The sequence below is a fragment of the Trypanosoma cruzi genome, genomic scaffold, assembly GCF_000209065.1.
Source record: "Trypanosoma cruzi strain CL Brener 1047053517157 genomic scaffold, whole genome shotgun sequence".
NCBI classification, from domain to species: Eukaryota; Euglenozoa; class Kinetoplastea; order Trypanosomatida; family Trypanosomatidae; genus Trypanosoma; species Trypanosoma cruzi.
This window is the reverse complement of record NW_001849530.1, coordinates 95,967-120,072: the sequence shown is the minus strand read 5'-3', so window position 1 is coordinate 120,072 and position 24,106 is coordinate 95,967. Positions and strand designations below refer to the sequence as shown.

Here is a 24,106-nt window from a genome sequence, read left to right as displayed (position 1 = left end):
ACGGCAGTAAAAGAAAAAAAAAAGAAGAAAACGCCATAAAGAAGGCAGACACGTAAACACATGAAGAAAAGCAGAAAGAGAGAGAGAGAGAGTATGTGTGTATGTGTATGTGTGAGAATCCAAGGAAGACCCCTTCGCCGCCCCCCTTCTCTCAAGGGCACAAAAGGGGGTTAGGGTTAGGGTGGAGTTAAGGTGTTAAGTAGCCGTGTGAATACCTGCGAAGAGGGAGCCGAGCCAAAAAAAAAAAAAAAAAAATTCAAAGAGGGTCATACACAAGTGGCAATAGGGAAAAAAAGAGAGGAGAAATAAATAAATAAATGGCCTCTCCAAAAAGAAGAAAAAAATGGAAATGACAGCGCGGAGAAATGTTCCTCATGGTTGATGCTGGTTTTTTCCTTGTAGCTGGCGATGACTTTGTTCAATTGTACGCATCATTTGCAAAACAAGAGTGCATACACACACACACACACCACACAAACGCATACTTCACTGTTGCTCCTTTTTCTTTTGTGTGTGTCTGTGTGTATGCTTGTTCCTCCTCCTCACCGCTGGCATGCATGGATGCCTGGCTGCGGGCGTCAAGTGTAGTTATTCACCAGCACAGCCATGATTTCTACCACTGCCAATAAATTATTACACACATGCACGCACACGGAAACGTGCAATCCCCCTCTTCCTTCACCTCGCCTCGTCAGCTCCCACTCCTCCTTGTTCTCGCCTGTTTGCTTCGTTTGTTTGTTTGCTTTTTTTTGTTTTGCTTCCGATTTAATTTTGTTTGTTGTGTTGAGGAGGACTCTCCATCAAGCACTCCTTTGTTTTCATCTCCTCCCACTCCTTCTGTGGGCACCGCATGGAGATAGACAAAAACACACATAAACACGTGTCCTCTACTCCTCGTATTTTCACTTCTTTCCCTTCTGCCGCTCTTACCCGTTCAAAATGTCACAACTGGCCTTCATTCCATGCGACTCATGACGTCTCCTCCGTAGGCCCGTTCGTTTGCCCCTTCTTTCCATACTTGTCGCATGTCTTTACAGTGGGCATTTGGTGGCCTTTGCAGAGAGCGGCCGTCCCTGCTCCAATTCTTGCATCAACTGCTCATACTCCTCTGCGCTCATCGTTGCACGCCAGTATGCCTTGTGAATGGCCTGCCGGAAGAGGGCGTACTTGTAATCGCACCAATACAACGTCCGTAGCTTCCATACATCGGGTGTCCAGATGACAACAATGCCCGCCACACAGACGCAAGGAACCCACCAGCGTTGAATGAGCGGCACCCACCCGGGATGGCGCTGCTTGAAGAGCCAACTGTTCATCCTTGGCTGCGGGGGCCTTTTATTCCCACCCGCCACCTCCGCCGATGTACGCTCCACACGGCACTGTCCCCTCATGTTGCTAGCCGCAGCTGTGGCTGTGGCAGTATTGACATTTTCGTTGCCGCGACTTTCTAGTGGCGGAGTCCCTCCTAAAACATCAGCGCTGGTCTCAGTTGCCCACCGCTTTCCAAAAAAGGGTATTTTCGCCCAAAGACTCCGCGCGTATGTCTCCATGGCCCGTGCGTTGGCCATGTCATACGCCATGATCTCCTCCTGTATTTCCCCCACAAATGCCTCTGCTGCCTGCAGGGAGGCCGCATCTGCGCTCCCCGGCGCAGGGCCCTCCTTGGGAAGGCCCAGAATGAAGTTGCGCGTGGTCTCGTTTGCCGTCGACTCCACCCCTGTGCGTGTGGTGGAGTGGCCGCCGCCGCCGCCGCCGCCGCCGTGACTGACGTTCGTCATCCCCCCACCCGCGGCGCAGATGTCGTCAGCGTGAATAACTGCAAGCGAGAAAATTAAAAAAAGAAACAAAAACGGCGCAAAGCCGGCCAGAAAATTCCGTGAACAGCGCACAAGAAGCAACAAACATGGGATTAGGGGACAGCACGCAGATAACACAGGGCGAGGAGCGTAAAAATGGTCGCCGGAAAAGGTTGAAGAGAGCAACGCGCCCACAAAACAGCAAGAGAAAAAACAAAAACAAAAAAAAATGCAAAATCCTTTTGTATAGAGTCCATTAATAGAAAAAAGGCTCGTCATTGTATAAAAAACAAACAAGAACACACACACACACACACACAATGTAATCACACTTCGAAGGAGAAAAACACAGACAAAAAAAGGAATTGCAGCCAATGGCACCTCCTTCCGTCCCTTACTTTTCGATGTGCCCATGCAGAGCGCATCCAACGGTGAGGGCATTGTCACACGGAGTCAACAATCTTCAATATGCCCGGTGGTTTGTCCCTTCACCATAATGACACAGCCGTTTCTTTCCTCCCCTCTCTCTCTCTTTCTCCCTCCACCGCATCCCATTTTTATGCATACTTCTCAACCGTGAAACGGGAGCCACAGTCACATTATCGCGCGCGCCTTCACAAATCAAACGCAGATGGAGAAAAGTAAACAAAAGCAAAATACAAACGCACATAAATAAATAATAATAGCAAAAAAATATATAAAATAAAGGCGCCGAGCCAGTGGCATTCCTGGCGGAATGGTTGTATTTATCAGACAAATATGGTGATATTGCTATGGTGTATTTGTTTTAAATTCGGATTGCGGTGGTATAGCAGCGACATGTCGAGTCCTCGTTGTCGCAGTGGTGTGTCGATAAGAAACAGTTCCTTCAGCTGCGGGAATCCGCATAACAGTCGTATGTTCTCCAAATGAGGACACGACTGAAGCCATAGTTTCTCAAGAGCGACACATCCAGTAGGCATGCACCGCACGCCGGTCATCTTGTCGCCAGCAACGCCTCCCTCCTCTTCCCACTCCCGCTCCGCCATGCAGCGCTCTGGGAGGTTACCGCTTGGAGACAACTTTGCCAGTCCACTGCCTGTCACGCCTGTCGCACTTAAATCCAACTCCTTCAGCTGCGACAGCCAACGCAAGACGGCAACGTCGGTGACATTCTTGCAATGTGCGAGCCGAAGACGTTCTAGACCCGGACAATACTGAAGCGCTCGCAGACCGTCGTCTGTCACACCCGTGTCGCTAAGTGTGAGCTCTCGCAGTCGGTGTCGGTCCACCACTGCTGCCGCTGCCGTTGATTTTATGACGCCGTCGTTTATCGTCATAGTCTCGATGGGAGAAGGGCCGTCATCCGGATTCTTCTCTTTTCCAGCGATAGTATCACCGACTGTATCATGTGGTTCAGCGTCGCGAGGAACAATCGCGCACACACCGGCTCCAGAGGATGGTTGAAGGATGAGGAAGTCCAGGTGCGTGATGTTCTTGCACCCGCGAAGAGACAATGTTTCCAGGATCGGGCACATCCTCACAAACGAAAGGGCATCTGACGTCACCTTGGTGGTGCTAAGGTCAAGCCGCTTGAGTCTCGGCAAAAACAACGCAGTATTCCACTGTTGCAGTGAGTGCACAAGAACAGAGTGCATAATGAGTGTCATGAGCTGCGGGCATTGTGCAAGGCCGACAGATCCCTCCTCATCAACGGTTGTGTGGTGCAGGTCCAGCAGCATGAGGTGCTCCAGTCCGCCAAGGAAGTTCACATCGCTTACGGCGTGGCACGATTGCAGCCGCAGCTTCCGCAAAGAACGCGCCCCAAAAAGTTCCGCAATGCCTTCATTTGTGACGGGGCAATCCGACAGGTCCACCTCCTCGAGCTGCTGCAAAGCCCCCAGAAAACTGGCATCCGTCAGCCGATAGCACTGCCGCATGCGCATGACACGCAGTGCCTGACACTGGGAAAGTGACACCACACCTCTGTTTGTGACACGCGTGCGCCCCACATCCACCTCCCGCAACCGTGTGAGATTGCAAAGCACATTAACATCAGAGACTGCACCACAGCCCTCCAACGAAATCCATTCCAGCGCAGCAAAGTATTTGAGAGGCACAAGACCCTCATCAGTCACGGAAGTCTCAGTGAGATTGAGCTCGCGCAGACTATCGCAGAGTGCGCCAACGAGGCACTTTAGGCTGGTAATACGACCACACCACTGCAGATCGAGCTTCGCAAGCTCTGGACAGAAACGCAGCGCCGTCAGACTATCGTCTGTGACGCTGCTGTAGCCCAAATCCAGTACCCGTAGTTGGTTGAGGGCCCTAAGCCACTGGAGACTTTCAATTTTCCGGCACCCTTCGAGAGACAGGCGTGATAATTTATTTAACTTCGAGACGTCACGATACATGCCCTCTTCTGTCACCTGAGTGTATGAAAGATCCAAATCACGAAGCGCGCAAAGCGATCGGTGCCGCAGGAACCGCGTGCAGGACACCGAGGAACTCATGCAGAGCGAAAGTCTTTCAACATGGCGGCATTTTTGGGGAAGCAGACCTAATTTTTCGCTCGTCAAGTGCGTGTTGCGTAGCACCAGTGCCCTCACATCTGTGCAGTGTGGCAAAAACGGTGTGACGTCGGAGACTTGCTGGCCATGCAGAAAAAGCTCGCGTAGCACAATCCTGCGTGTCGGACTCTGTAGCTGCGCCGTCAGCAACCTCACCTCATCCGCGTCAAAACTGTGCAGGCTCATTGACACTGGAAGCGGAGAACGCCGCACCCACCAAAGGGCGTACTGCAACGCCTCGGAGGTGGATGTTTCTGTTGGTGCTGCTGCTGCTGCAGTTATTTTATCCGAAGCGTGTGTAGTTGTCTGCTCCATGACCACAACGCTTGCCGCCGCTCCTTCTTCTTCTTGTGCTGCTGCTGCTGCTGCTGCTGCCGGTGGTCGTGGCCGCAGCGCAGCTGCTCCTCCGCACGCCGCTCGAGAGGGAGATGTTTTGTGTGATGTCAAGAACTGAAGAAGCTCCTGCGGCGGTGAAAAATAGGCGCTCATGTCTGAAACCAAATTTCCTCCGACAATGCTACCTCCACTATCACTGCTGGAGGTTCTGCCAGTGTGAATGCTTTTCCTTTGGGCGTTGGTTTCACTGCATGACGGCTGCCCGGAATCCTTAGCAGCAGCTGGGCCCGGTCGTCGCTCAAAACGGAGATTGCCCGGCAGCACGTAGCCCTTCTCCCGCACCTCCAGGGCTAGTCTGGCATATGGACTGCAGGCGACAAGTGCCAGCGGCGCGTCTGGCGTCAAGTATGCCGCAATAGAACGTAAAGCCGCAAAGGATGCACCTGCTGAAAATGGCAAAGATGGTTCTGTTGTGGTTGGATCCATCACCCTTAACGGCCGATGCCGAGGCTGTAGTTCCTCTTCTCGTCCGGCATGGGAATCTCCCAAGAAACAGCAAGTTACCGCTTGTGGTGGCGCTGGCAAGCTCATCTGCGCCTGCTGCATTTCACTCCCATCGCTCCTGTGGCTTCGTGAAAAGAGTGCTGTGGGGGCTATCTGCGGGCGCATTTCTTTTCGGGCAATACCACTTTGTTTCCCCCTCCCTCCTCTTCACTTCTCGTTTTCTTCCACTTTCTCTCCCGGACTAATTTATTCTGTTATTTTTGTTGCTGCTCCTTCCGCCTTTCTTCTTCCCTTGTATTTGGTTGAAAAACCGGTGGAGTGCGGCGTGTGCCACTGCCCCACCCCAGCACACAGCAAAAAGGAGCAGAAAAGAAGAAAAAGCAAAAAAAAAAAAAAAACGTTGTGCCCACAGTAAAGGAAGAGCCGCACGCATCCGTAATTTCCACTCAAACCCACTCCTACAGACAACTGTATGTATGTATGTATGTGTGTCGCGTATTATCGGCCAATTCGGTGGATTTCAACTACTCGATCACCGGCCAGCAGGGTGGCAAGAATGATGGCAGAAGCCGCACTCACATTCAACGACACCTCCTGTGGCCGCAACAAGACAACATCGTCTTCCAACACCACCCCGTTCTTCCCCTTGGCACAATTCCCCTTCTTTGCTGTTGTGTCTGCATGATGTAGCCACCGCTGCTCGTACTGCTGCATCCAAGGAGAAGGAATATGCACGGCGTGTGAACACAGGCGCACTACCTCTGGTGGTAAACCTTTATCCTCATTGCCCAGCAAGAGGAGCCGACGTCGCATCGGTTCTCCTCCTTTTTCTGTTTCTTCTTTTGGTTGGCGTCCGCTCCGCATGATTGCGTGCATTGGGATCGTGATGGCCGCATACATCTCAAGACTGCATGGGTCTCCTCGAGCCCTGTGTTGGGCAATGGTGTTCTCCAGAAACGTTGTGGTGGGCACCACGCTGCGGTACACAGCCATGTGTTCCATGACCCCGGCGCTCGCCCGCGCCATTGCCGCGGTGCACCCAGCGCTGTCACAACTCAACACAACACACCGCACGCCCAAAAAGAACGCCGACCGCATGATGGCACCGACATTGCCCGGGTCGATAACGTGATCGAGGAAAAGCACGTTGTCGCCACCGCCACCACCCGAATGCCCAGACCGCCCCTTGTTATCGTGACCATTATTCCCGTGACCAGGAGCATTGCGACCGCCACTCGGCCACGGACACGCCGCAACATCCCACGGCGTGTAGCCTGCCACCTCGAGTACAACGTTCTGATTACGCCGCTCCCCGCACAGCCGCACCAACTCACGCCGCTCCACCGCCTTTACATCGAGACGCATGGCCCGCGCAAGACGCACGATGCGCTGAATTTTTGGGTACTGGTGCGGCACCCACACTTCACCATGAGAATCCCCTTCTTTCCCCTCCTTCCTCTCACCATCCTCCTCCTCATGACTATTGGACGTGTCATATGCTTTTGCGTCACCCAAAGCAAGGCGGAAGTCCCGCACGAACAGGCAATGCAGCTTCTGCCGGTGCGGGTGTCGACACCCAACGGCATTGTAAAAGGCCCGGAGAGCGTTGAGTACACTATGCGTCCCGCAGAGACGATCCATGTGTGGAGGTGGTGGCTTCGGGATAGCACTCCATCGGTGCCCTATCGATTTGTTCACGGCATACAATTGACGGCTCCCACGCTGCATGTACAACCTCTCCCCTCACTCCTCTCTCTCCCTCTCCAAACGTGAAACGAGAGAAAAGGAATATGCAACACAATAAACAACGCTGCGCTAGTGCACGCACATGTGTGTATATGGAGGAAGAAAAAAGAGAAAAAAAGGACGTGAAACTCGCTAACAAGAGAGTGAAACAGAATCACATGCGCATAAACATTATTTATATATGTATATAACTCATCCCGTCCCTCTATTCTTCACTAACCCATTCATTTGTTTGTATCGTCCCCATCTTCGTCTAATTTTGTAGACACTTACCAAACATTTCTTTCCTTTCTCTCTCTCCCTCCCTCCACACACACACACACACACACACGCAGAGAATCCTCACTTCCCTCCACTCTCGCATCCAGGCGACTTTTTCTTCTGTTTGCCGCATTTTGTGTGGGGGGGCCTCCACACCATAAAACCTCTTTTGGCACACAGGCAGAAAGACGATACATGCATATGGACAAAAGAAAACAATAAAGAGAAAGGTATTTATATACGTAAGCGTGTTTTATTAAAAAAAAAAAAATACAATGTATTCAAGGTATACGGAAACGTACGTAAGGCAGTTACTTCGCCACCTTCGGCATCAGCGTCACGTAGTTTTGCAAAATGCTGCGCCAGCTCTTCTTGTACCGCCGCAAAATTTTCATGGCAAAGCGAGATGACATGTATGCCAACTGTCCTCTCTCCTTCACGCCGTAATTCAGCAGTAGTGCGTGGTAGTCAAGTTCCTCCATGACTTGTAGTCGCCGCTCGCGAAGGAACTGCTGCACATCGTCGCCCCCCGCCACTGTGCGTGCAAGGCCAAAGCAGTCGGTGAACCCCTGTGCGTCCCCCACGTCAATAGCGTCAAATGCAGAGCCATGCGCGGCGTGTGCAATCTTTATAACGCGGCCGCCACCCTCTGACCATTGTGGCATGAGAAAAAGCGGGGTACGGTAGACCAATACACTACTCTTCGTAAAATGCTGCTGCATGTGCGTCATCATGGGTCGGAACATTGTGTGGGGGATGTACCCAGGCACCCCGGAGGTCCAGTGCATGACGACATCATCCCAGAACTGCTTCGTGCTGGTGCTCTTCAGTCGTGGGTCCGTTGTGCCGTCCGGGATGGTGATGGTGACGTTGTAAAACAACTTCGTCGCCATCATTGTGGGTCGCACTGTCATTTTGGCATCGCGTGGGGTGAGCAGCTCAACGATTTCCTGCGACCCCGGCGTGAAGCGCTTTTCAAACCTCCCCAGCTCCGGCAGCGGAGGTACACACAACTCCATCCACCGCACCGCCTTCGCAAGGCTCTCCCTGAATTTCTCCGCATTTTCCGCCCGCTGCTGCAACTCCTCATTCGTGAACGTGAGCTCCGGCACAAGCTCTTGGCTGCGGCTCGTGCAGATGACGCCAAGGTAATCCTGCTGCATGCCGCTTGCAAACCGCACGCGTACGCCGCCATTCTCAAGCGGTTCAAGGCCACCCTTGTCAATGTGCGGCTTTGGCAACACGTGGCAGCTGTGGGAACCGACCTCGCACAAAGACAGCAGCGCCCGCTCCAACTTGAGTCGATCGCAGCAGAAAAACGTCGGGCTCTCACCCTTCTCGCGAAATTCATTCAAATCCACGTCGCACATGTCATTCCCAACGTGGTCAAATGTCAAGATACGACCAACTACGCTCCCGCTTGGAACAGAGACGTTCAGCACGTCGCCCATAACCTGCGTGACAGAAGGGGTGAGCACAATGGTGCCGCGGTCCATGTCGTTGTTGCTCAAGTGGTGGGCAAGGTCGCAGTCCAAGCCGTGGACGCGCAGACAAAGTGCCATGAACGGCGCCATCATGCCGTCACCAACGACAAGATATTTCCCCTGCGACGACAAATCACTGCTCGGGCGAATGTGCGCCGCAAGATCCCTACGAAGAGAACCAAACGCCGTCACGCCTTGCTGCTGTTGCGCACGCAAGGAAGACGAAGAAGAAGCCGTGTTATTAAAGGAAGAGCTAGAAGACGGTAAACGGCCTTTGCTGCCGGCAGCGAGCGCGCGACTACCAAAAAGAGCAAGCCGACGGCTCGGTGATGACAATGACACCTCCGTTTTGGTTGTCGTTGCCGGTTCCGTGGGGAAGGAGGAGGAGGAGGATGCTGACGGAGGAGGTGTTGGTGAGGAACTCGACGGAGGTGCAGGCACCACTCCGTCATTGCCATTGGTCTTTGCATTACGGCGGCGGCGGCTACTCTCGGCATTTTTAGAGCCATCGCCAGGCGTTGCGCCCATTTCTCTCCCTTACCCCCTATCCTTCTATCCTCCCCGTGTGAATGCGGCCTTTTTCTTTTCTTCTTCTGTTTAATTTGTTCTTCCTTCGCTCGTTATCTTGGCTATAGGTGGGATAAAGCACGATAAGCAGATAAAAGCGAAAAAGTGTGCATCCGAAAATAGAAGCAAACAAAAGAAAAATAATTCTGAATGATACCTCCGTCACGGATTTTTGCCTATATGTACGCATTCATATATGCACAAGGAGCGTGGTGTGAGTGAGTGTATCAACGCCGTCTCCGTCTGGGGCAGATGCGCATCGTTATTGGCACTACGCCGTTTCACTTGCACACATTCCAGCCTCTCTACGACTGAGGGTGTGAAGGCTGCTGTTTTGTGCCAAGCTGCAGCTCACGCACATTCCCCTCCTCGTCCTCCATCGGTATCTGCTTCCACGCCTTGCACAGCCACTGCACCGAGGAAATGGTGTTCAGGTCCTCCCCGGGACAGTAGGGGTTGTCAAAGGCAAACTCGCCATAGTACTTCGCAAAGTTCTGGGCAATAGTACCAGCAAGAGTCACATGGTGGTCAAACTGGTACTCCCTCGCCAAGGTGTAGCCGTGCGCCTGCCAGTAAGTCACGGGTGGACTCTCCCTCTGCATAAACTGCTCCACACTCCCATGGTAAGTGGAGTTGTAGTATGTATCAAAAACAAATTTCTCCATCAGGCGGGCGGCGATGTTCATCTTGAGATCACACACGTTAGTAAAGAGGTCCTCGTCGTAGCCGAGTGAAATGCGAAGACGGTTGCGGCGAGTCCAGTCAGGCTCACCATTGATCTCCTCCCCGCGCTGCAAGTTGTTGATTGCCCGCCGTGGGGCACCCAGTGCGAGCTGCAGCACCTCGCGGTCCATGAACACAACGTCAAGGCGCCGTGAACGCACGACAACATCGCAGCTGCCCAAATACCGCTGCAGCCCCACAGCAAACTCCCTCTGGTAGGAGTGATCGCCGCCGCCGCCTGCACGGCCCGTCATTTCGGGGTCAGTGGCGCTGGCGTTGATGAGCATGTCGCATTGAAACTTTCGTTTGGACGACACAAAGGCGGAAATCTCCGCATCGGTTCCAAGCACTTTGCGTGCTGCATCGTGCACAAGAAGATAATACTTCTTTGGTAGTGGAAATGACATCCCCCGTCTGTCTTTCTTATCTTCCCTCTCCTTCTTTTCCTTATACGCACGCCTTCTCTTCCTTCCTACTTTATTTTCTTGCTTCGTTGCCGCACGTAATGCCTTTGCTCTCTGCCCCTCTTCCACCAAATTCAACTAATCACCCTTTATTTTGACGAATATTTGCTACTTGAAGACTCCTCTATTCACTCCTTCTTGCTGCTTGGGTGGAGCTTTTGCGTCCGCCAAAAGACATGTCACCCTAATCCTCTTCATAGCAAAACCAAAACATGTCGCGTCACGTAAGAAAGAGTAGACAGAAAAAAAAAATAAAAATAAAAAATCTTACATGAAACAAAGGAGGGGAAGAAATGATGGATACATTGTTCTGTCATTCACTTTTCCTCGTTCTCTCCATCTCTCTCACTATGCATGTGTACATCATATATGTGTGTTTGCCCTTCCCAGTCCTCATCCAACTCTTGTTGGTGTTTTTAAAAAGTGATGCGGTCCTTCACTGCGGCGCGGCGCGGCCCCACGCCAATCTTCCTCCGCCGCTGACTCCACCACGTACGCATCTCATGCATGTATGTATGCGTAGTGGGACGCTTAACTATACTTGCACGCATTCCGCCAGGATGGACGGCCCAACTCTACTTCCTGCGCTGACGATCTCTCTCGCCTGCACACACACACACACACACAAAAAAAAAAAAAACACATATGTATGTCCGCGGAAAGCAAGTGAGGAATTAGAAGAAAAAAACTTTTCTCGACCATCCTCTTTCCCCTCCTCTTCATTTTTCTATTTATTCATTTTTTGTTTGTTTGTCTTTCGTGGCCTCACGACAAAAAATATCAAAAGGCATGTTATTTTGCACCCTCTCTTTTTTTTTTTTTTTTCTCCTCGTTCTAATGTTTGTTCTCCACTTTGCTGTTACTCTGCGGCTGCGGGGGTCGTTGGGTGGCTCACGCCTTGCACGACGAGGTCGTCCAGCCCCGGAACACTCTCCAGCACCACCCCGTGCTCGTTGGCAAGGAAGAGAATGGAAAAGAAGAAGAAGGCTGGAGAGAGAGTGCCGGTGGCGGATATCGTCGGCACCCGCGGCAAAATTGGCATAACAATTTCACTGAACCGCGGCAAATCGTTCCCACTCGGCCTCTCCGAATCCCTCTCGTCGTCGTCCTCGTCCTCATCCCCATTGGCCGCACGGCGACGTTTGTGACCCGCCGTTTTCTGCCGCACCTCCCTCTTGTGGCACTGCTCCTTGACGGCGGAGCTGCGTTGTATCGCGTCGTCCAGCAACTCCCACATCGCCTGCCGCAGCTTCGCAACGTCCACCTGCGACGGGAGCGCCGTTTGTGGCGGCTGCAGGACTTTCGCAAGCCTCATTGGATCAGCGCCAGCGAGTTCATCGGCACCACTGCGGCGTCCGTCGTTCAACACTGTCCCCGTGCTGCTTGCTGCCCGCGCCAACTCTAACCGCTCGAAGCTTGACAATATTTGCGCCTCCACTTGCCGCAGCGGGTCCTCCACGTCCCCGTAAGCGCGACCGCCATCCTCATCGTAGTCGTCGTACCCGCCAGCGCCCATGAATTCGTCGTCGGCCTCAGCACCGCCGTAAAAAAACTCCGCCGGCATGGCGCCGACTGTGCCGGAGACGCTACCCCCGCCATCTGCATCGTCGTGGTTTCCAAATTGACTCTGCGAGTCTTCATTCCTCCCTGTATCCCAGTCATTCTTCGCAGTCATGCCACTCACGCGTCGTGACGGTGCAGCGCTGCTGAGTGCAAAATTTTGGCCCGTTGCGGACTTGCGCAAGAGATTCCACTGCAAGAGCGACGTTGAAAAGGGCTGAAAGAAACTCGGCACGGTGATTGGATATGGAAGATACGACGGAATGCTTTTACCGGGCACGGGCGGCTCTGCAAGCAACAACCCCGCCTCTTGCGCCCTGCTGCGCTGCACAGCACTCTGTGTAAATGCAAGAATGGCATTTGGATCCTTACTGAGCAGTAGTTCCTTCCCAATTGACGTAATGTTCTTTCCGACAGTTGTGCTCTGCTTGAGGGTTGAACTGTCAAAGCCTTTTCCGCTCAGGAGGAAAGAGGATGAGGACAAGGAGCTCACCACGTCCCCACCATCTCCAGAGCCTCCTGCAGCAGAGGTAGAGATCAGCTCGCCCGGTAGATCAAACACAACGGTCTTCTCTCGCTTAACACGTTTGTTCGCCGGTGTGGAGGCTCCCGGGGATTGTGCAAAAGCCTGGACGACACGGTGCTCCTTGTGCAGCCGCAGCAATTCGGAGTTTTTGTGTGCTCCACTACCCAACAAGGCATTTGCTGGTGGCTCTGCAAGCGGGAACCATGATGTGGGGTCTTCTGCCTCGAGTGCCAGACGATTTTCCCCGAAAAGACAACCGTCCATGGCATTTAACTCCGTGGCTCCTGAGACCAAATGACGCGCCTCCGCCACGGCACGCTCGCGCAAAAACTCACTATTTGCATCGCTCCCATCCGCAACACCAACGCTGGCAACTGTGTTGCCATCGTCACAAAAATCGCCGTAATCCATGCCGCCACCCCAGTCCCCATCATCCATGCCATGATCATACTCAGGAGGCTGTTGCTGTTGCTGGTATTCTGTAGGGAAGAGCGAGGTAACGGCCCCCAGCTCCTGTGGATTTTCTTGTGGTTGGCCTTGTGGTTCCCCTGCAGTCATCATATGGCCACCTCCAGGTTCCTCCGCCTGTATCGGCGCCGTGTGTGGTAGAAGCAGCAGCGACGGCAACATGATCGATGGCCGCCAGGCCTCCTCCTCCTCTGCCTTCATGCTGCTATTGCCACTCAGTCTGTTACCACCTCCTGCGCCACTGCCACTAACACTTCCATCGCCGGAAAGCGGACTGTGCCCCGCCGACGCTGTTGTCAAAAAAACAGACTGGAACGGAGGTAATTCGAGGGGAGCGTCAAGACCAACATCGAACTCTTCTTCAGCAACAGCGAACGTTACCGTTTCCTCGTCCTCCGGTTCTTCTTTGACTTTTCGTGATCCACCAGAGAGTCGAATACGTCGCGCAGAGTACTCCCGACCTGTATCGCGTGCGTAATCCACGTCGAGAATCAAATTTCCCGCGCTCCCCAATGGTGTGTTGTGCAGCAACAGACCTTGGGCGTTGCCCTGATCAAACTTTTCCGTGATGGCACGAAACTGTGCATTCATGCCCGTGTGAACAAGTGTCATGCGACCCCTGCCGTCCAAATTGATTTCTGACGGATCCATTGCGATAGTGCGGACCGACTGCGTGCGGCGTTGGGCAGCCTTCTTCCTGCGTTCAGCAGCAGCGGCAGCAGCAGGGCCTTCGCCACTGGCGTCATCATCCGCAACATTTCTCTCGCCGTCGCTGCCATCATCACCGCCCTCTTCGTTTCGCAGCAGACGCCGTACCATCTGGTTGGAGCGCTGGTAAGTGCTGTCAACGCGACTTGTCCAGACCTTTGAGCATCCCTCCACAACAGTTGCCACCTTGGCAAAGCTGGAATACTCGTCGGTAGTTGTTGCAGCATCTAATGTGCTCTCAACCGTATGGGTGATGCCCTCCAGCAGGTTGCTAGCGTCCTTCGAGACCCAAGCATTCTTGCGGGTAATTTTACCTTCAATGGCTTGCAGGAGGGCATCATCAAGATCCTGCGCGGTGGCAAAGCGAGGACGCTGACGTGATGCGGAAAGCGTTGGCTGCTGAGTGCCTTGCTGGGTGAAAGGAACGGTGCCTCTTCCCTCGTCAAATATAAACGATGGATCAACAGGAAGCATCGCCGCAGCATTATGCTCACCACGCCGAAGGGGCTGGGGCGGCTGACTCTCGTTGCCCTGCATGATTAAACCAAAAGAATAACAATAACTTCTTTTTCTTCTAAAGTCTTCTAAATTCCTTGGGTCTGATTTCGTGATTTTGTGGGAATGTGGGGGAGCACCGGTATGTGTACGCAATGTATTTATACGTGTACGTCTCCCTCTCCACCCCCTCTCTTTATCTATCTGTCTACACCTGTGCCTAGCCCCTCACCCCGTCTCTGTCTGTCTGTCTGTTTGTTGGTGTTGTCACCGGCTCTTCACCCTTCCTTTTCTTTTCCCCCAAAGCTACGAGTAGACTCGCAAGTCAACAAATAAATAAATGAGGTATACGTGCAAAAAAAAAAAAAAAAATGGATATATAAACGCATCCTCCCTCCCTCCCTCCCTCTCTCTCTTTCTCTCACCGCCCAACAACACGGAGGAGAATACGTCTGTTGTGTGTGTGTGGTCCAAACCAAAAAAAAAAAAAAAAAAAGGTTTGTGAATGCCAATCAGCTAAAAGCTTCGCCGTTTTCTTGCAGCTTTCGTCCGTTGGAATGACTCCACATCTCACCCTCGCCCTCTGTTGTGTTCTCCTTTCTTTTTTTCTTTTTTCTTCTTTGCTACTCCCTTGAAAAGGGGGATGGGGTCTTTAATTTGTGCAGGGGAAGGAAGGGATTGGGGGAAGGATGAATGAAGGTCTGCGTACGCCCCCCACTCTCCCGGGACTCACGCATAAATGCGGGTAAATACATGTAGAAGCATTTGAACTTTTTCTTATGGCATATCTCCCCCACTGTCTATTCCTCTCTCTCTTCGTTTTCATTTTTGAAGTTGTCATCATTATTTTTTCCCTCCATTCACCCTCTTTTTTCTTTTCTTTTCTTCGGCTTCACTCAGCAGCCGTTTCTGCCCGCACTCAACCCCATCCTCACGACGGACGCAAAAAAAAAAAAAAAAAACACATTGAGAAAACAACAAGAGAGGAGGAGGATTAGGAGGAAAGGAGCATGATGACAGACCCAAGTACACACACATGCACATAAAAAAGCATATATAACAGCAATGATAATTCATAATGCCAACAGCGCACAATTGAACGGCATGCAGGAGACATCTCCTCCTACTCTTCATACTTTTTTTGTTTTTCCTTTTCACTTCCGGCCATTTTGCCCTTTTTTTTTTTTCTTCTCTTCGTTGGAAAGCGGTCGGTTTATGCGTCTTCACATGTTATTTGGAAACTGCATTTGATATAGCTTCTGCTGGAGATCGCAGCTACTCGTAAAGGCGATCACAACCCCTGCGGCTCGGCTGGAGCGTACCAGCATGCGTGTGACATTCCCCATGTCCACGGAGTCCACGAAGCAACGGCATGGCCGCTTGAGGCTGTCAATCACCTCCAGCTCCACATGGTCCTCCTGGTTCAGATGCGTCGGCCGCCACTGCGCCGGGGACACGACATTGCTGCCCACGATTTGAATCAACGGCGCCCCGACCGGGACGGGCGATGCGCCGAGTGCCTGACAATACGCCGTGCTGCCAGCCGCCGTCGATACCAACACACCGTCGCCACGCAACAAATGGATGCGCTCCTCGCCATTCACGAGGATGCGGATGAGGGCGGTTTGGCCACTGGATCGCTCAACCCAGGCATCGTTGAAGGCCAACTCGGATAACAGCACCTTCTCCCCAGTCTCTGTCTCCTTTTCGGCGAGGCAGTAGAGCATGATTGTGGTGTGCAGCTTGAGTGGGGCAAAGAAGAGCTCGCCCAAGGTGGAGGGGTCATTCAGCAAGTAACCAACGTGCCCGGCGTTCACACCAAAAAAGGGAATAAAACGGTTCCAGTTATTTCGAATGCAATGCATCATGTAGCCATCGCCGCCGATAGGCACAATAAGATCAGGTTCCTCATCAGCGTTTGCCTCAAACACACTAAGTTTCTCGTAATATTCGCGGGCAAGGATATTGTTCCTGTCATAGTGCAGCTCCAACCTTGGTATGAGGCCGGGGAAAGACAAAACCGCAGCGGGACCGATTGCCTGCACTTTGCCTCTTCGCCACGCACTCGTGCTGCTCATACTACTGCTACTACTAGTATTGCTGCTAGCACCAATATGTTGTACCTGTGTCAGCTTCGGGTAGTTGTCTTTGCGGTAATCGTGATAAAGCCCATGACTATTGATATAGCGATATACCGGTTCTGTAAGCAGCAGTGTTGGATCCACCTCACGCTCCCAGAGCGCCTGACGTACATCTGCCCCGGTACAACGGTGAACGGTGTGCACCTCAACATGCGGCGGCGGAGCGTTGGTGGAACTACGACCGTGACCTCCCTCCATGCTCTGATGTGTAGAAAAGAGCTCCTCGACGAGGTGACGAACTTTGCGACGAACCGGCATGGTATCATACGGCATGGTCATGGTATCAATCTCCTCTTCTCTGCCCTCTCTCTCCTTCATCTCCTTCGCTGACGACGGCCGACTACTGTTATCTACGGTGTGGTTTGGCTGCGTCTCCGTGCCTCTCTCACTCATGTCCGTCTCACTCTCCCCATTCATTTCCCCGGCATTACTATGGCCTCCGTTCACGCTGCTGCTAAGATCAGCGTCTTTCCTCAAGATGTAGTCCGCATCCTTCTTGCCATTCTCACCGTTGCCAGTTTTACCAAGTTCTGCTTGTTCAGATGGCTGCAACAATAAAGGGACATTATCCGAAGATGCCAACCACGACGAAGTTGAGGAACTTATGTATGATCGACTAATTTCCACCTCTTGCTCGCCATAGCCCCCATTTACCCAACGAGGCGAATTGACAAAGTTACCACCTCGGTTGCCAATACTTACACCTTTGTCGTCGTGTTCGTCATGATTGCCACCATTAGTTATAGGGACAGACGCGGCATCTTCCGTCTTCTTTTCTTGCCGGGGCTGTCCCAACGGTTGCTTTGTTGTGGACGCCCTGTCTGCCGCCAACAACGCCCCAGAGCCACCAGGAAAATACTTCCCAATAAAGCGCGGATCGCGCGGCTTACCCACCATACTGACAGGGAAGCTTACCGTCTGCAGTAGCAACATTGGTACGCGTAGCTTCACATCGCCAAAGTGGGCCCACTTCTGCATCTCATGTGCGTCCTGCAGCCAGTGCACCAGTGTGCTGTTCCTGTACTTCTGTGTCAACTCGTACACGCACGGCATGTCCTCATCTGGATGCTCAAGCGCGGTAAAGTCCACGTGCACTCGAGAAAGACCACGCGTGACAAGAGTTGTCAAGGCAGCAAGGTGTGTGGAGAGACGCAGGGTGACGGGAAATCGTGTGTTGGGAACCAAAATGAGGTGGTCGAATGGCACGCATTCGCTGCTCTTCAAACTCTCCGCAAGAGACTCAAGGCACCAGAGTGAGCCCGCAAGCTGGCTGTTGGTGTTGTTGTTGTTATCATGGCGGTGACCATCACCACCCCCATAAACAGCATGGTTGCCGCTGCTGCTGACATTCTTGTGATCAAAGCCTCTTTCACCAACCAGCAGTCGGAAAATCTCCCGATGCTGAACTGTAGGCGGATCCAAGTGCAGTGGAAATATGCCGACGCGAGAAATTTGCGGTACACTGTAGCAAAATAACGGCAACACCCGACGGAGCATCGTGCCGTGGGACCAACAAGTCTAAGTGGATGCGGATGTCAACAGAGAAGATTTCACAGCCCTTCCCCTTCACTCCCCCTCTGTCTGACACACACACACACACACACAGAGAAAAAAAGAAAAAAAGAAAGAAACAGAAAATAATCCACCCACCCACTTGCTGCTGTGTAATCAATGCCTTTGCTGCGTTGAACGCAAAGGCGGTGGTATCTAACTCAACTGGTCGCAATACCAAATAATGGAACGCAAGGGGAATGAGTGCAGTGGGAAAATGAGAGACACCCACATATACACTACACAGAGCCACAGGCAAACGTTAAGCACAAGTACAAGGTGAAAGAGAGAAAAGTAAGAAGATGCAAAATAAAAATAAAAGTAGAGACCACAAAGGCACAAAAGCAAAGATACCGGGGCAACCCGTCAAGGCAAACAGAAAGGAGACAAGTTTACATCATTCATCACCCAAAAACACACTGCTGGCGTAGTTCGCTGGCATGCCAACAAACGTGACGCCAATCAGCATCACAGTGAAAGCGGCAACGTCGCTGTGCCCACCGATTTCCTAAGAAAAACTCACCAGCAGAATGGCCGTAACAGTCAGCAGGGAGACCGCCGTCACGCAGATGTCGCACGAGAGGCGCTGAAGCACAAAGCTGTTAAAAACACTTGAGTCAATCCCGAGGAACTCAATCGCAAATGTGATCACTGCCAATTAATCATCCATGCCGTAGTTTTCGACGGTGCCGTCCAACCCAGCAAGCAACACCAGCGTGAACAGCAGGTAAAGCAGTAAAACCAAAGTAATTCCAATTCTCGAGTAAATGGACCAACCCAATGTTCATGGCCAGCTCACGCTTCTCCTTCAAGAGTGTCGTGATGTAGCGGGTCGCCTCGCAAAATTCATTGGACTCGCCTTCCATCACTTTATTCTCCAGATTCCTACGCTCAGCGTTCACCGCTCCCACATCGTCAGTCTTTTTCTTTTGGTGCGAGGCAAGAAACTCCATGGCCTCATTCAGCCGCTTCTCCTGCACCAACCGCGCCTCTTCGAGAATGTTGTGGAACACCTTCACATACGAGGCAATGCAGCTCGCTTCGCGTGTTCCATCTCCCACCAGACGGTCCGAGGCTTCAGTTAAAGCCCAGCAGCAACAACGGTTTTCCACGGCGAGTCCTTCCAGCTCACCGTGGCCTTTCACACGTATGTATTTATGTCCCTTGCCATTTCTTGTAATTGCTTAGTGTCATCGTTCCAAAAGTGTAGCCCTTGCAGAGTGAATAAATGTGTTTTTCTCTTGTCTTCTGTATTTGTATGAGCTGCCCCTGAAGATACATATATGTATATAGTAGTTCCCGTCTCTATTCTCCTATTCTCGTTAGCGTTTGCTTGCAAAAGGAAGAGGGTTGGTTTTATCGGAGAGTGTAAGTAATTTGCGTTACCATGATGAGCAGACATTGAAGCAGTCCTCACCCAGAGGTGCAGTATGATTTAGTGGGGTGTGCAAATCGTACAGTAAGTTCGACAATAGATAATCCTCTAGATACTCTTCATGAGTTCTGGACTGAGCACGTTAGATGGGAAAGAGAATGTCTTCATTGCCCGGTGCGTTAATAAGACGAGACGGTGGGGGCGCCACATGACGCGAATGCACCCTCTCTAGTTGCACCGTATGTTGTTGCATGACGCCCAACCTGGGCCCCCCACGATGATCGTACTGGTCGGGCCCAGGATAAAACCCTCCACACATCATGTAGTCCTCTTCGGATTGAGCACATTGCGGCTGTCTACGCGCTTCTGGATATTTAGAAATGGTTAGGAGTTTGAAGGATCTTTCCTGGGGCTCGGAGAAGGTGGAGAACGGTACAAGAGGGACATAATGACTCCGGAGAAGACTAGCGTACCGCGCCCGTCGCTGCCGGTCCCGCTCATTTGCCCGCCGTACATTGTGCGTTCCTTGCGTTTCTACGGGTGACTGTGTGGTTTCGCCCTCATAGATCGATGGTGGTGTGACGGGCAAAACGACGAGGCGGTGGACAAGCCGGTTGGAGTGCGGCAGACATCCCGCCCTACGCCTGCGCTCAATTTCTTCCGATGACGGTGGATCCTCGTTGAGCCGCGTGTGAATGGCATCGCTGCCGTAGTGGGAATGAACAAGTGCCATTTGATAAAATTCAACGTTTCCCTGCGTATCCGCGCAGCCCAACGTTTCCCTCTGAATTTTCCCCCTTTTTTTTTCGTGTTTGTCAACTGTGCCGCCGCCCCGTGTGCGTGGGTGTGTAATGAAGACAGACGTCACCGAGGCGTGGGAGTATTCACTGCCCACGGCAACTGTTTCTCTCCGTTTCTTCTTTTTCTTTTGTGTGTGTGTCCCCTCTTCTGCCTGAGCAATTGAAACGCCAACCAAAAAAAAAAAAAAAAAGAGCTGAACCACCAGGCGGACGGAAGAGGGGAGAAAGGCATTCATGCACCCCCGCAATTAACACAAGGAATTTAAAAAAAAAAAAAAAACTCCGCCCTCAAAAAAAAAGAAGACAAAAAACACGGATTATTTTGTTTTTCTTCTCCCCCGTTCAGTTTCGTCTGTAACGGGATAAAAGGCACAAGGAAGCAACCATACATGTGCCATATAAAGATCGCGTCAACAACAGTCAACAGGAAAGCACAAACAAAAATGGGGAGAACACAAATTGGAGGTGGCGAGGGACACCCGGAACCGAGGCGACCAAAAGGAGTAAAAGCAATGCGCACATAAACAACAAGAGAAAAAAAAGCACAACCAGAAAAAGAAAAGAATTCTCAGCAATCATAACGTTGCTAATGTGTGACTCGTTCTGAATTCTCCAGGTCCACCTCTTCCTCACACTCCAAAGCCGTCTAAACTCTTCACATATATTTTGTCATCCCCGTGTTTTCTCTGAGTTTTCCTTTTTCGTTGTTTGTTTTTTGCTTTTTCGTACATTCCACCGCTTTTGTCCCCACAAACACACACACATACACACACCTAGAAGGGACTAAAACAAGTCTATACATAGAGGGAAAATGTTCTTTGCACCGTACACATTGACTGTGCAAAAAAAAAATAAAGGTTGCAACACCGATACCGTGCCTTTTATTTTCCTGGCTTTTATTGTTGAAGCGTCATTGGTGGCGTTGCTCGTTACCTCACATGATGCTGGGAACTGGCATGGGTGCGGTTTCATCTTCGGAAGAAGAAATACTTGACAACATCATCTGCAAAGCCTCCTCTGGCATGCGCACCGAATCCTTTGAGATGTCAAGGACGGAGGAAACGTAGTAGCTGGGCCGCCCAACTGCCCGGGTCTCGCTGGCATCCATGGGCCTCTGGGCTGCCACCCACATTGCATCAAAGAGTGGGTGGTTCTTGTTGCCATCCGCTTCTGAGAAGCACCCACTGCCCGCTTTATGCCGTTCAGCATCGCCCAAAAGAGAAATTTGTCCTGTCGGATCATCAACCAGGTATTTCCCCACTCCCCCACGTTGCTGCCGCTGGTTCTCCTGAGGTTCGGCCAACAAAATGTATTTCACTTGCTCGTACGTAGGATCTGCCGTTGGCGTACCCAACTTGTACGCACCGTGAATTTGAGCGTTTAGACTGTTACCGTCGTCACGGGCCCTTACCGAAGACCCTGAAGCAGGACCATTTCGCGCCGGTGCTTTCCCCAGGGGCGGAAGTTTTGGGGATGCCTGTTGGCCCCGGGCTAGCTCCCTGGACTCTGGGCGTGCCTTGCTGGGTGGGGTGATCCTTCCTGGAGTCGATCGCCGAGCCTTTTTGCCGCTTCCTCCACCCGCCGACTTTGGTTGAGAGCTAGACGGTGCCTGCTGGTGGGTTGACGGTGATTGTTGCTGAATGTTCGGTGTCGGCGTATAAGCTGCTGGAGCCTGGTTGTAGCTGTCCGGCCTCGGCTTGGAACTGGATGGCATCGACCTGTAAGCCTCCTGTGTCGGGTTGTAGACGTCAGGTTTAGACTTGGAACTGGATGGCATCGGCCTGTAAGCCTCCTGTGTCGGGTTGTAGACGTCAGGTTTAGACTTGGAACTGGATGGCATCGACCTGTAAGCCTCCTGTGTCGGGTTGTAGACGTCAGGTTTAGACTTGGAACTGGATGGCATCGGCCTGTAAGCCTCCTGTGTCGGGTTTTGGCTGGATGGAGTCTGGTTGTAGCTGTCAGGTTTAGACTTGGAACTGGATGGCATCGACCTGTAAGCCTCCTGCGTCGGGTTGTAGACGTCAGGTTTAGACTTAGAACTGGATGGCATCGGCCTGTAAGCCTCCTGTGTCGGGTTGTAGCTGGATGGGGGCTGCTGTTGTACTGAAAGAATTTCGTGGTAATTGTTCGTGGATTGTTGGTGAGCCAATGAAGGCGGTATCCTCTGAAAATTGAGATCCGAATGGAATTGAGTGGACAACGCAGATCTCGCGGTGGTGTTTTTCTTCCGCTGTTTGGAAGGGGACTCCTTCCAAGGTGCGGGTGCTCGAGAATTGGATGTCATCCCCACGTAAGGGTTGCTTCCCAAGTTGCAGCCATCATTCGGATTTGACGGATCCATCGGGTCGTAGTTGGGCGGCAGTGAATACAGGAGTGGGTGCGGGTTGCCGTAGAGCTGCCCAGCCCTCAGGAGAGTTCCGCTCAGCGTCATACCGCGCAACACACGCGGCATCTTTTTTCTACTCTTGTCACGGAAAGTTACATCTACGGCACCGGGGTATGGCGTGGGGTCCAGGCGTTCCGTCAACTTCACTCCATTAGTGGCCTCCCCGCAGAACGTGATGGTGAGGTCACGGTGAAACTTGTCCTTCGCACGACGTCTTGATTTGCCGACACACTGCTGCAGGTATCTCTCCATATCGTCCTCCTCATCACGAGGATCAACCGGTCGCGGTGGCACGGTGAGCATCGTGTGGTGTTGTTTGTAGACACCGTAAGAGCGTAGGACGTCCCGCACAGCGCGATATGTCTCGGTTACGCTTTTTGTCATGGGGTGGTCATTGCCAAGAAGCTCCTGCGTTGCACGCATCGCATTTTGAAAGAGGACTGCAGCATTGCAGTGCTCAGTGGGATGCTTAGTTAACTTCGCCGTGTTGATTTGCGCAACGGCCAGATTGTGCCAGGCGGCACCCCAAAGCGCCTTGTTTTCAGACTTGGCGACCTCAATTCCGGTCCCTTGCAGCGAGTAGCTGCCGCCTTCAGCAACCGGAGGTGTGGACGTTTTTCCTTTTTCCTCTTGGATCGTCAAGGTGCGCAGCATGTCGATGGTCTCTATCGCGGCGGCTGTTGCCTTATCGTACATTCCCAGTGCGTTGTATGCAGCACAGGTGTTGAGCGCAACAGATGGTGAGGCCGAGCCCCATTTCTCCTCCAACTGTCGCGCTGCCTCAAAGTGACTGAGTGCCTGGCGGTGTTGACCACGGTGACACTCGACAACACCGAGGTTGTTAAGCGTCGTGGAGCGCAGTGTGTCCATTAGCCGTTCATCGCCGCTGGACACGTGGTTGTGCAGTTTCATGTACGCATCGCTAAGAATAGTGGTGGCATACTCCAATGCCTCCGTATTGCATCGCTGCATTGCAAGCGTGTTCATCGCCAGCACCTCATGCAGGAGCTCACCGTCGCTCGGTTGTGCCTGCTGCTCCTCACTCGCCCCCTGTGACACCGAGGCATCACGACGCGAACTGTCATCTGCGACGCTTCCATCTACGCGAAATTCAGGCGGCGGCGCCACGTCCTGCGTTTTCCCTTTTCGGTTTTCCTTCTCCATTGCCGTTCCCCTTCCTTGGAGCGGCCCTTATCAAAATATCGTTCTCCTCGTCCTGTTCCCGCACTTTGCCTGGTACTGATACAACCGCCACAGCTAATACTGCTACTGCTACCAGCGCTACCGCTGCCGCAAATAGTACCCTTTTTCTTCCTCACGAGGGTGGGGGATACGGGGGAAGAGGAAAGCCAAAAATGCACAAAAATAATGGGGAAAAAAACAATGCAGCGGGACGTCACGCACTAATAAACAAAGAGAGAAAGCGAGACGCTGCGGAGACACTAAACAAACAGGGGAAAAACGGTTGGATAATGCAGCACACCACCGTTCGTTTATATTCATCTTCCCGCCCACATAACTACCCAAGTGCGTATCTACCGATGCCTACTCCAACGATCATACATGCCTCATGAAAGTTATGCATCTTCGCATGAGAATAAAAGAATGTATGTAAACAAGAAAAAAAAAACACTGGCCCTTATTTCTCTTCCCCCCCCCCCCCCCC

The 24,106-nt window shown here is 52.2% G+C and overlaps 9 protein-coding genes and 1 pseudogene across 9 annotated transcripts, besides 24 other annotated features; all 10 read right to left on the bottom strand.

Annotated features, from left to right (window-relative positions):
- Window positions 1-13,461: part of a sequence feature (heterozygous, Esmeraldo-like haplotype) that runs on past the window's edge.
- Window positions 237-257: a sequence feature (AT_rich).
- Window positions 452-485: a microsatellite.
- On the bottom strand, window positions 1,032-2,237 carry Tc00.1047053509151.100 (hypothetical protein, conserved; the record flags this gene model as incomplete). Its single annotated transcript, XM_808967.1, has 1 exon — window positions 1,032-2,237. The coding sequence occupies one exon, from the start codon at window positions 2,235-2,237 to the stop codon at window positions 1,032-1,034; it is 1,206 nt and encodes a 401-aa protein (XP_814060.1).
- Window positions 1,737-1,761: a microsatellite.
- Window positions 2,096-2,116: a microsatellite.
- Window positions 2,465-2,503: a sequence feature (AT_rich).
- Window positions 2,546-5,350, bottom strand: Tc00.1047053509151.90 (hypothetical protein, conserved; the record flags this gene model as incomplete). The annotated part of the gene is made up of 1 exon (XM_808966.1): window positions 2,546-5,350. One exon carries the CDS (start codon window positions 5,348-5,350, stop codon window positions 2,546-2,548), a length of 2,805 nt encoding a protein of 934 aa, XP_814059.1.
- Window positions 4,697-4,720: a microsatellite.
- Window positions 5,553-5,583: a microsatellite.
- Window positions 5,655-5,677: a microsatellite.
- On the bottom strand, window positions 5,684-6,913 carry Tc00.1047053509151.80 (hypothetical protein, conserved; the record flags this gene model as incomplete). The annotated part of the gene is made up of 1 exon (XM_808965.1): window positions 5,684-6,913. The coding sequence occupies one exon, from the start codon at window positions 6,911-6,913 to the stop codon at window positions 5,684-5,686; it is 1,230 nt and encodes a 409-aa protein (XP_814058.1).
- Window positions 7,240-7,265: a microsatellite.
- Window positions 7,444-7,465: a sequence feature (AT_rich).
- On the bottom strand, window positions 7,504-9,204 carry Tc00.1047053509151.70 (hypothetical protein, conserved; the record flags this gene model as incomplete). Its single annotated transcript, XM_808964.1, has 1 exon — window positions 7,504-9,204. One exon carries the CDS (start codon window positions 9,202-9,204, stop codon window positions 7,504-7,506), a length of 1,701 nt encoding a protein of 566 aa, XP_814057.1.
- Window positions 9,549-10,373, bottom strand: Tc00.1047053509151.60 (hypothetical protein, conserved; the record flags this gene model as incomplete). Its single annotated transcript, XM_808963.1, has 1 exon — window positions 9,549-10,373. The coding sequence occupies one exon, from the start codon at window positions 10,371-10,373 to the stop codon at window positions 9,549-9,551; it is 825 nt and encodes a 274-aa protein (XP_814056.1).
- Window positions 10,673-10,696: a sequence feature (AT_rich).
- Window positions 11,038-11,057: a microsatellite.
- Window positions 11,290-14,229, bottom strand: Tc00.1047053509151.50 (hypothetical protein, conserved; the record flags this gene model as incomplete). The annotated part of the gene is made up of 1 exon (XM_808962.1): window positions 11,290-14,229. One exon carries the CDS (start codon window positions 14,227-14,229, stop codon window positions 11,290-11,292), a length of 2,940 nt encoding a protein of 979 aa, XP_814055.1.
- Window positions 13,462-14,166: a sequence feature (areas merged during assembly that could not be assigned to a particular haplotype. This can correspond to areas where the two haplotypes were merged or to regions with more than two copies in the genome that were merged during assembly.).
- Window positions 14,167-21,180: a sequence feature (heterozygous, Esmeraldo-like haplotype).
- Window positions 14,577-14,608: a microsatellite.
- Tc00.1047053509151.40 (inorganic polyphosphate/ATP-NAD kinase, putative) lies at window positions 15,411-17,825 on the bottom strand (the record flags this gene model as incomplete). The annotated part of the gene is made up of 1 exon (XM_808961.1): window positions 15,411-17,825. The coding sequence occupies one exon, from the start codon at window positions 17,823-17,825 to the stop codon at window positions 15,411-15,413; it is 2,415 nt and encodes an 804-aa protein (XP_814054.1).
- Window positions 17,913-17,933: a microsatellite.
- Window positions 17,935-17,959: a microsatellite.
- Window positions 18,283-18,590, bottom strand: Tc00.1047053509151.29 (annotated as a pseudogene).
- Window positions 19,397-20,290, bottom strand: Tc00.1047053509151.20 (uncharacterized protein; the record flags this gene model as incomplete). The annotated part of the gene is made up of 1 exon (XM_808960.1): window positions 19,397-20,290. The coding sequence occupies one exon, from the start codon at window positions 20,288-20,290 to the stop codon at window positions 19,397-19,399; it is 894 nt and encodes a 297-aa protein (XP_814053.1).
- Window positions 20,314-20,334: a sequence feature (AT_rich).
- Tc00.1047053509151.10 (hypothetical protein, conserved) lies at window positions 20,989-23,604 on the bottom strand (the record flags this gene model as incomplete). The annotated part of the gene is made up of 1 exon (XM_808959.1): window positions 20,989-23,604. One exon carries the CDS (start codon window positions 23,602-23,604, stop codon window positions 20,989-20,991), a length of 2,616 nt encoding a protein of 871 aa, XP_814052.1.
- Window positions 21,181-21,505: a sequence feature (areas merged during assembly that could not be assigned to a particular haplotype. This can correspond to areas where the two haplotypes were merged or to regions with more than two copies in the genome that were merged during assembly.).
- Window positions 21,506-21,720: a sequence feature (haploid, Esmeraldo-like haplotype).
- Window positions 21,721-21,787: a sequence feature (areas merged during assembly that could not be assigned to a particular haplotype. This can correspond to areas where the two haplotypes were merged or to regions with more than two copies in the genome that were merged during assembly.).
- Window positions 21,788-22,711: a sequence feature (areas merged during assembly that could not be assigned to a particular haplotype. This can correspond to areas where the two haplotypes were merged or to regions with more than two copies in the genome that were merged during assembly.).
- Window positions 22,712-24,106: a sequence feature (heterozygous, Esmeraldo-like haplotype).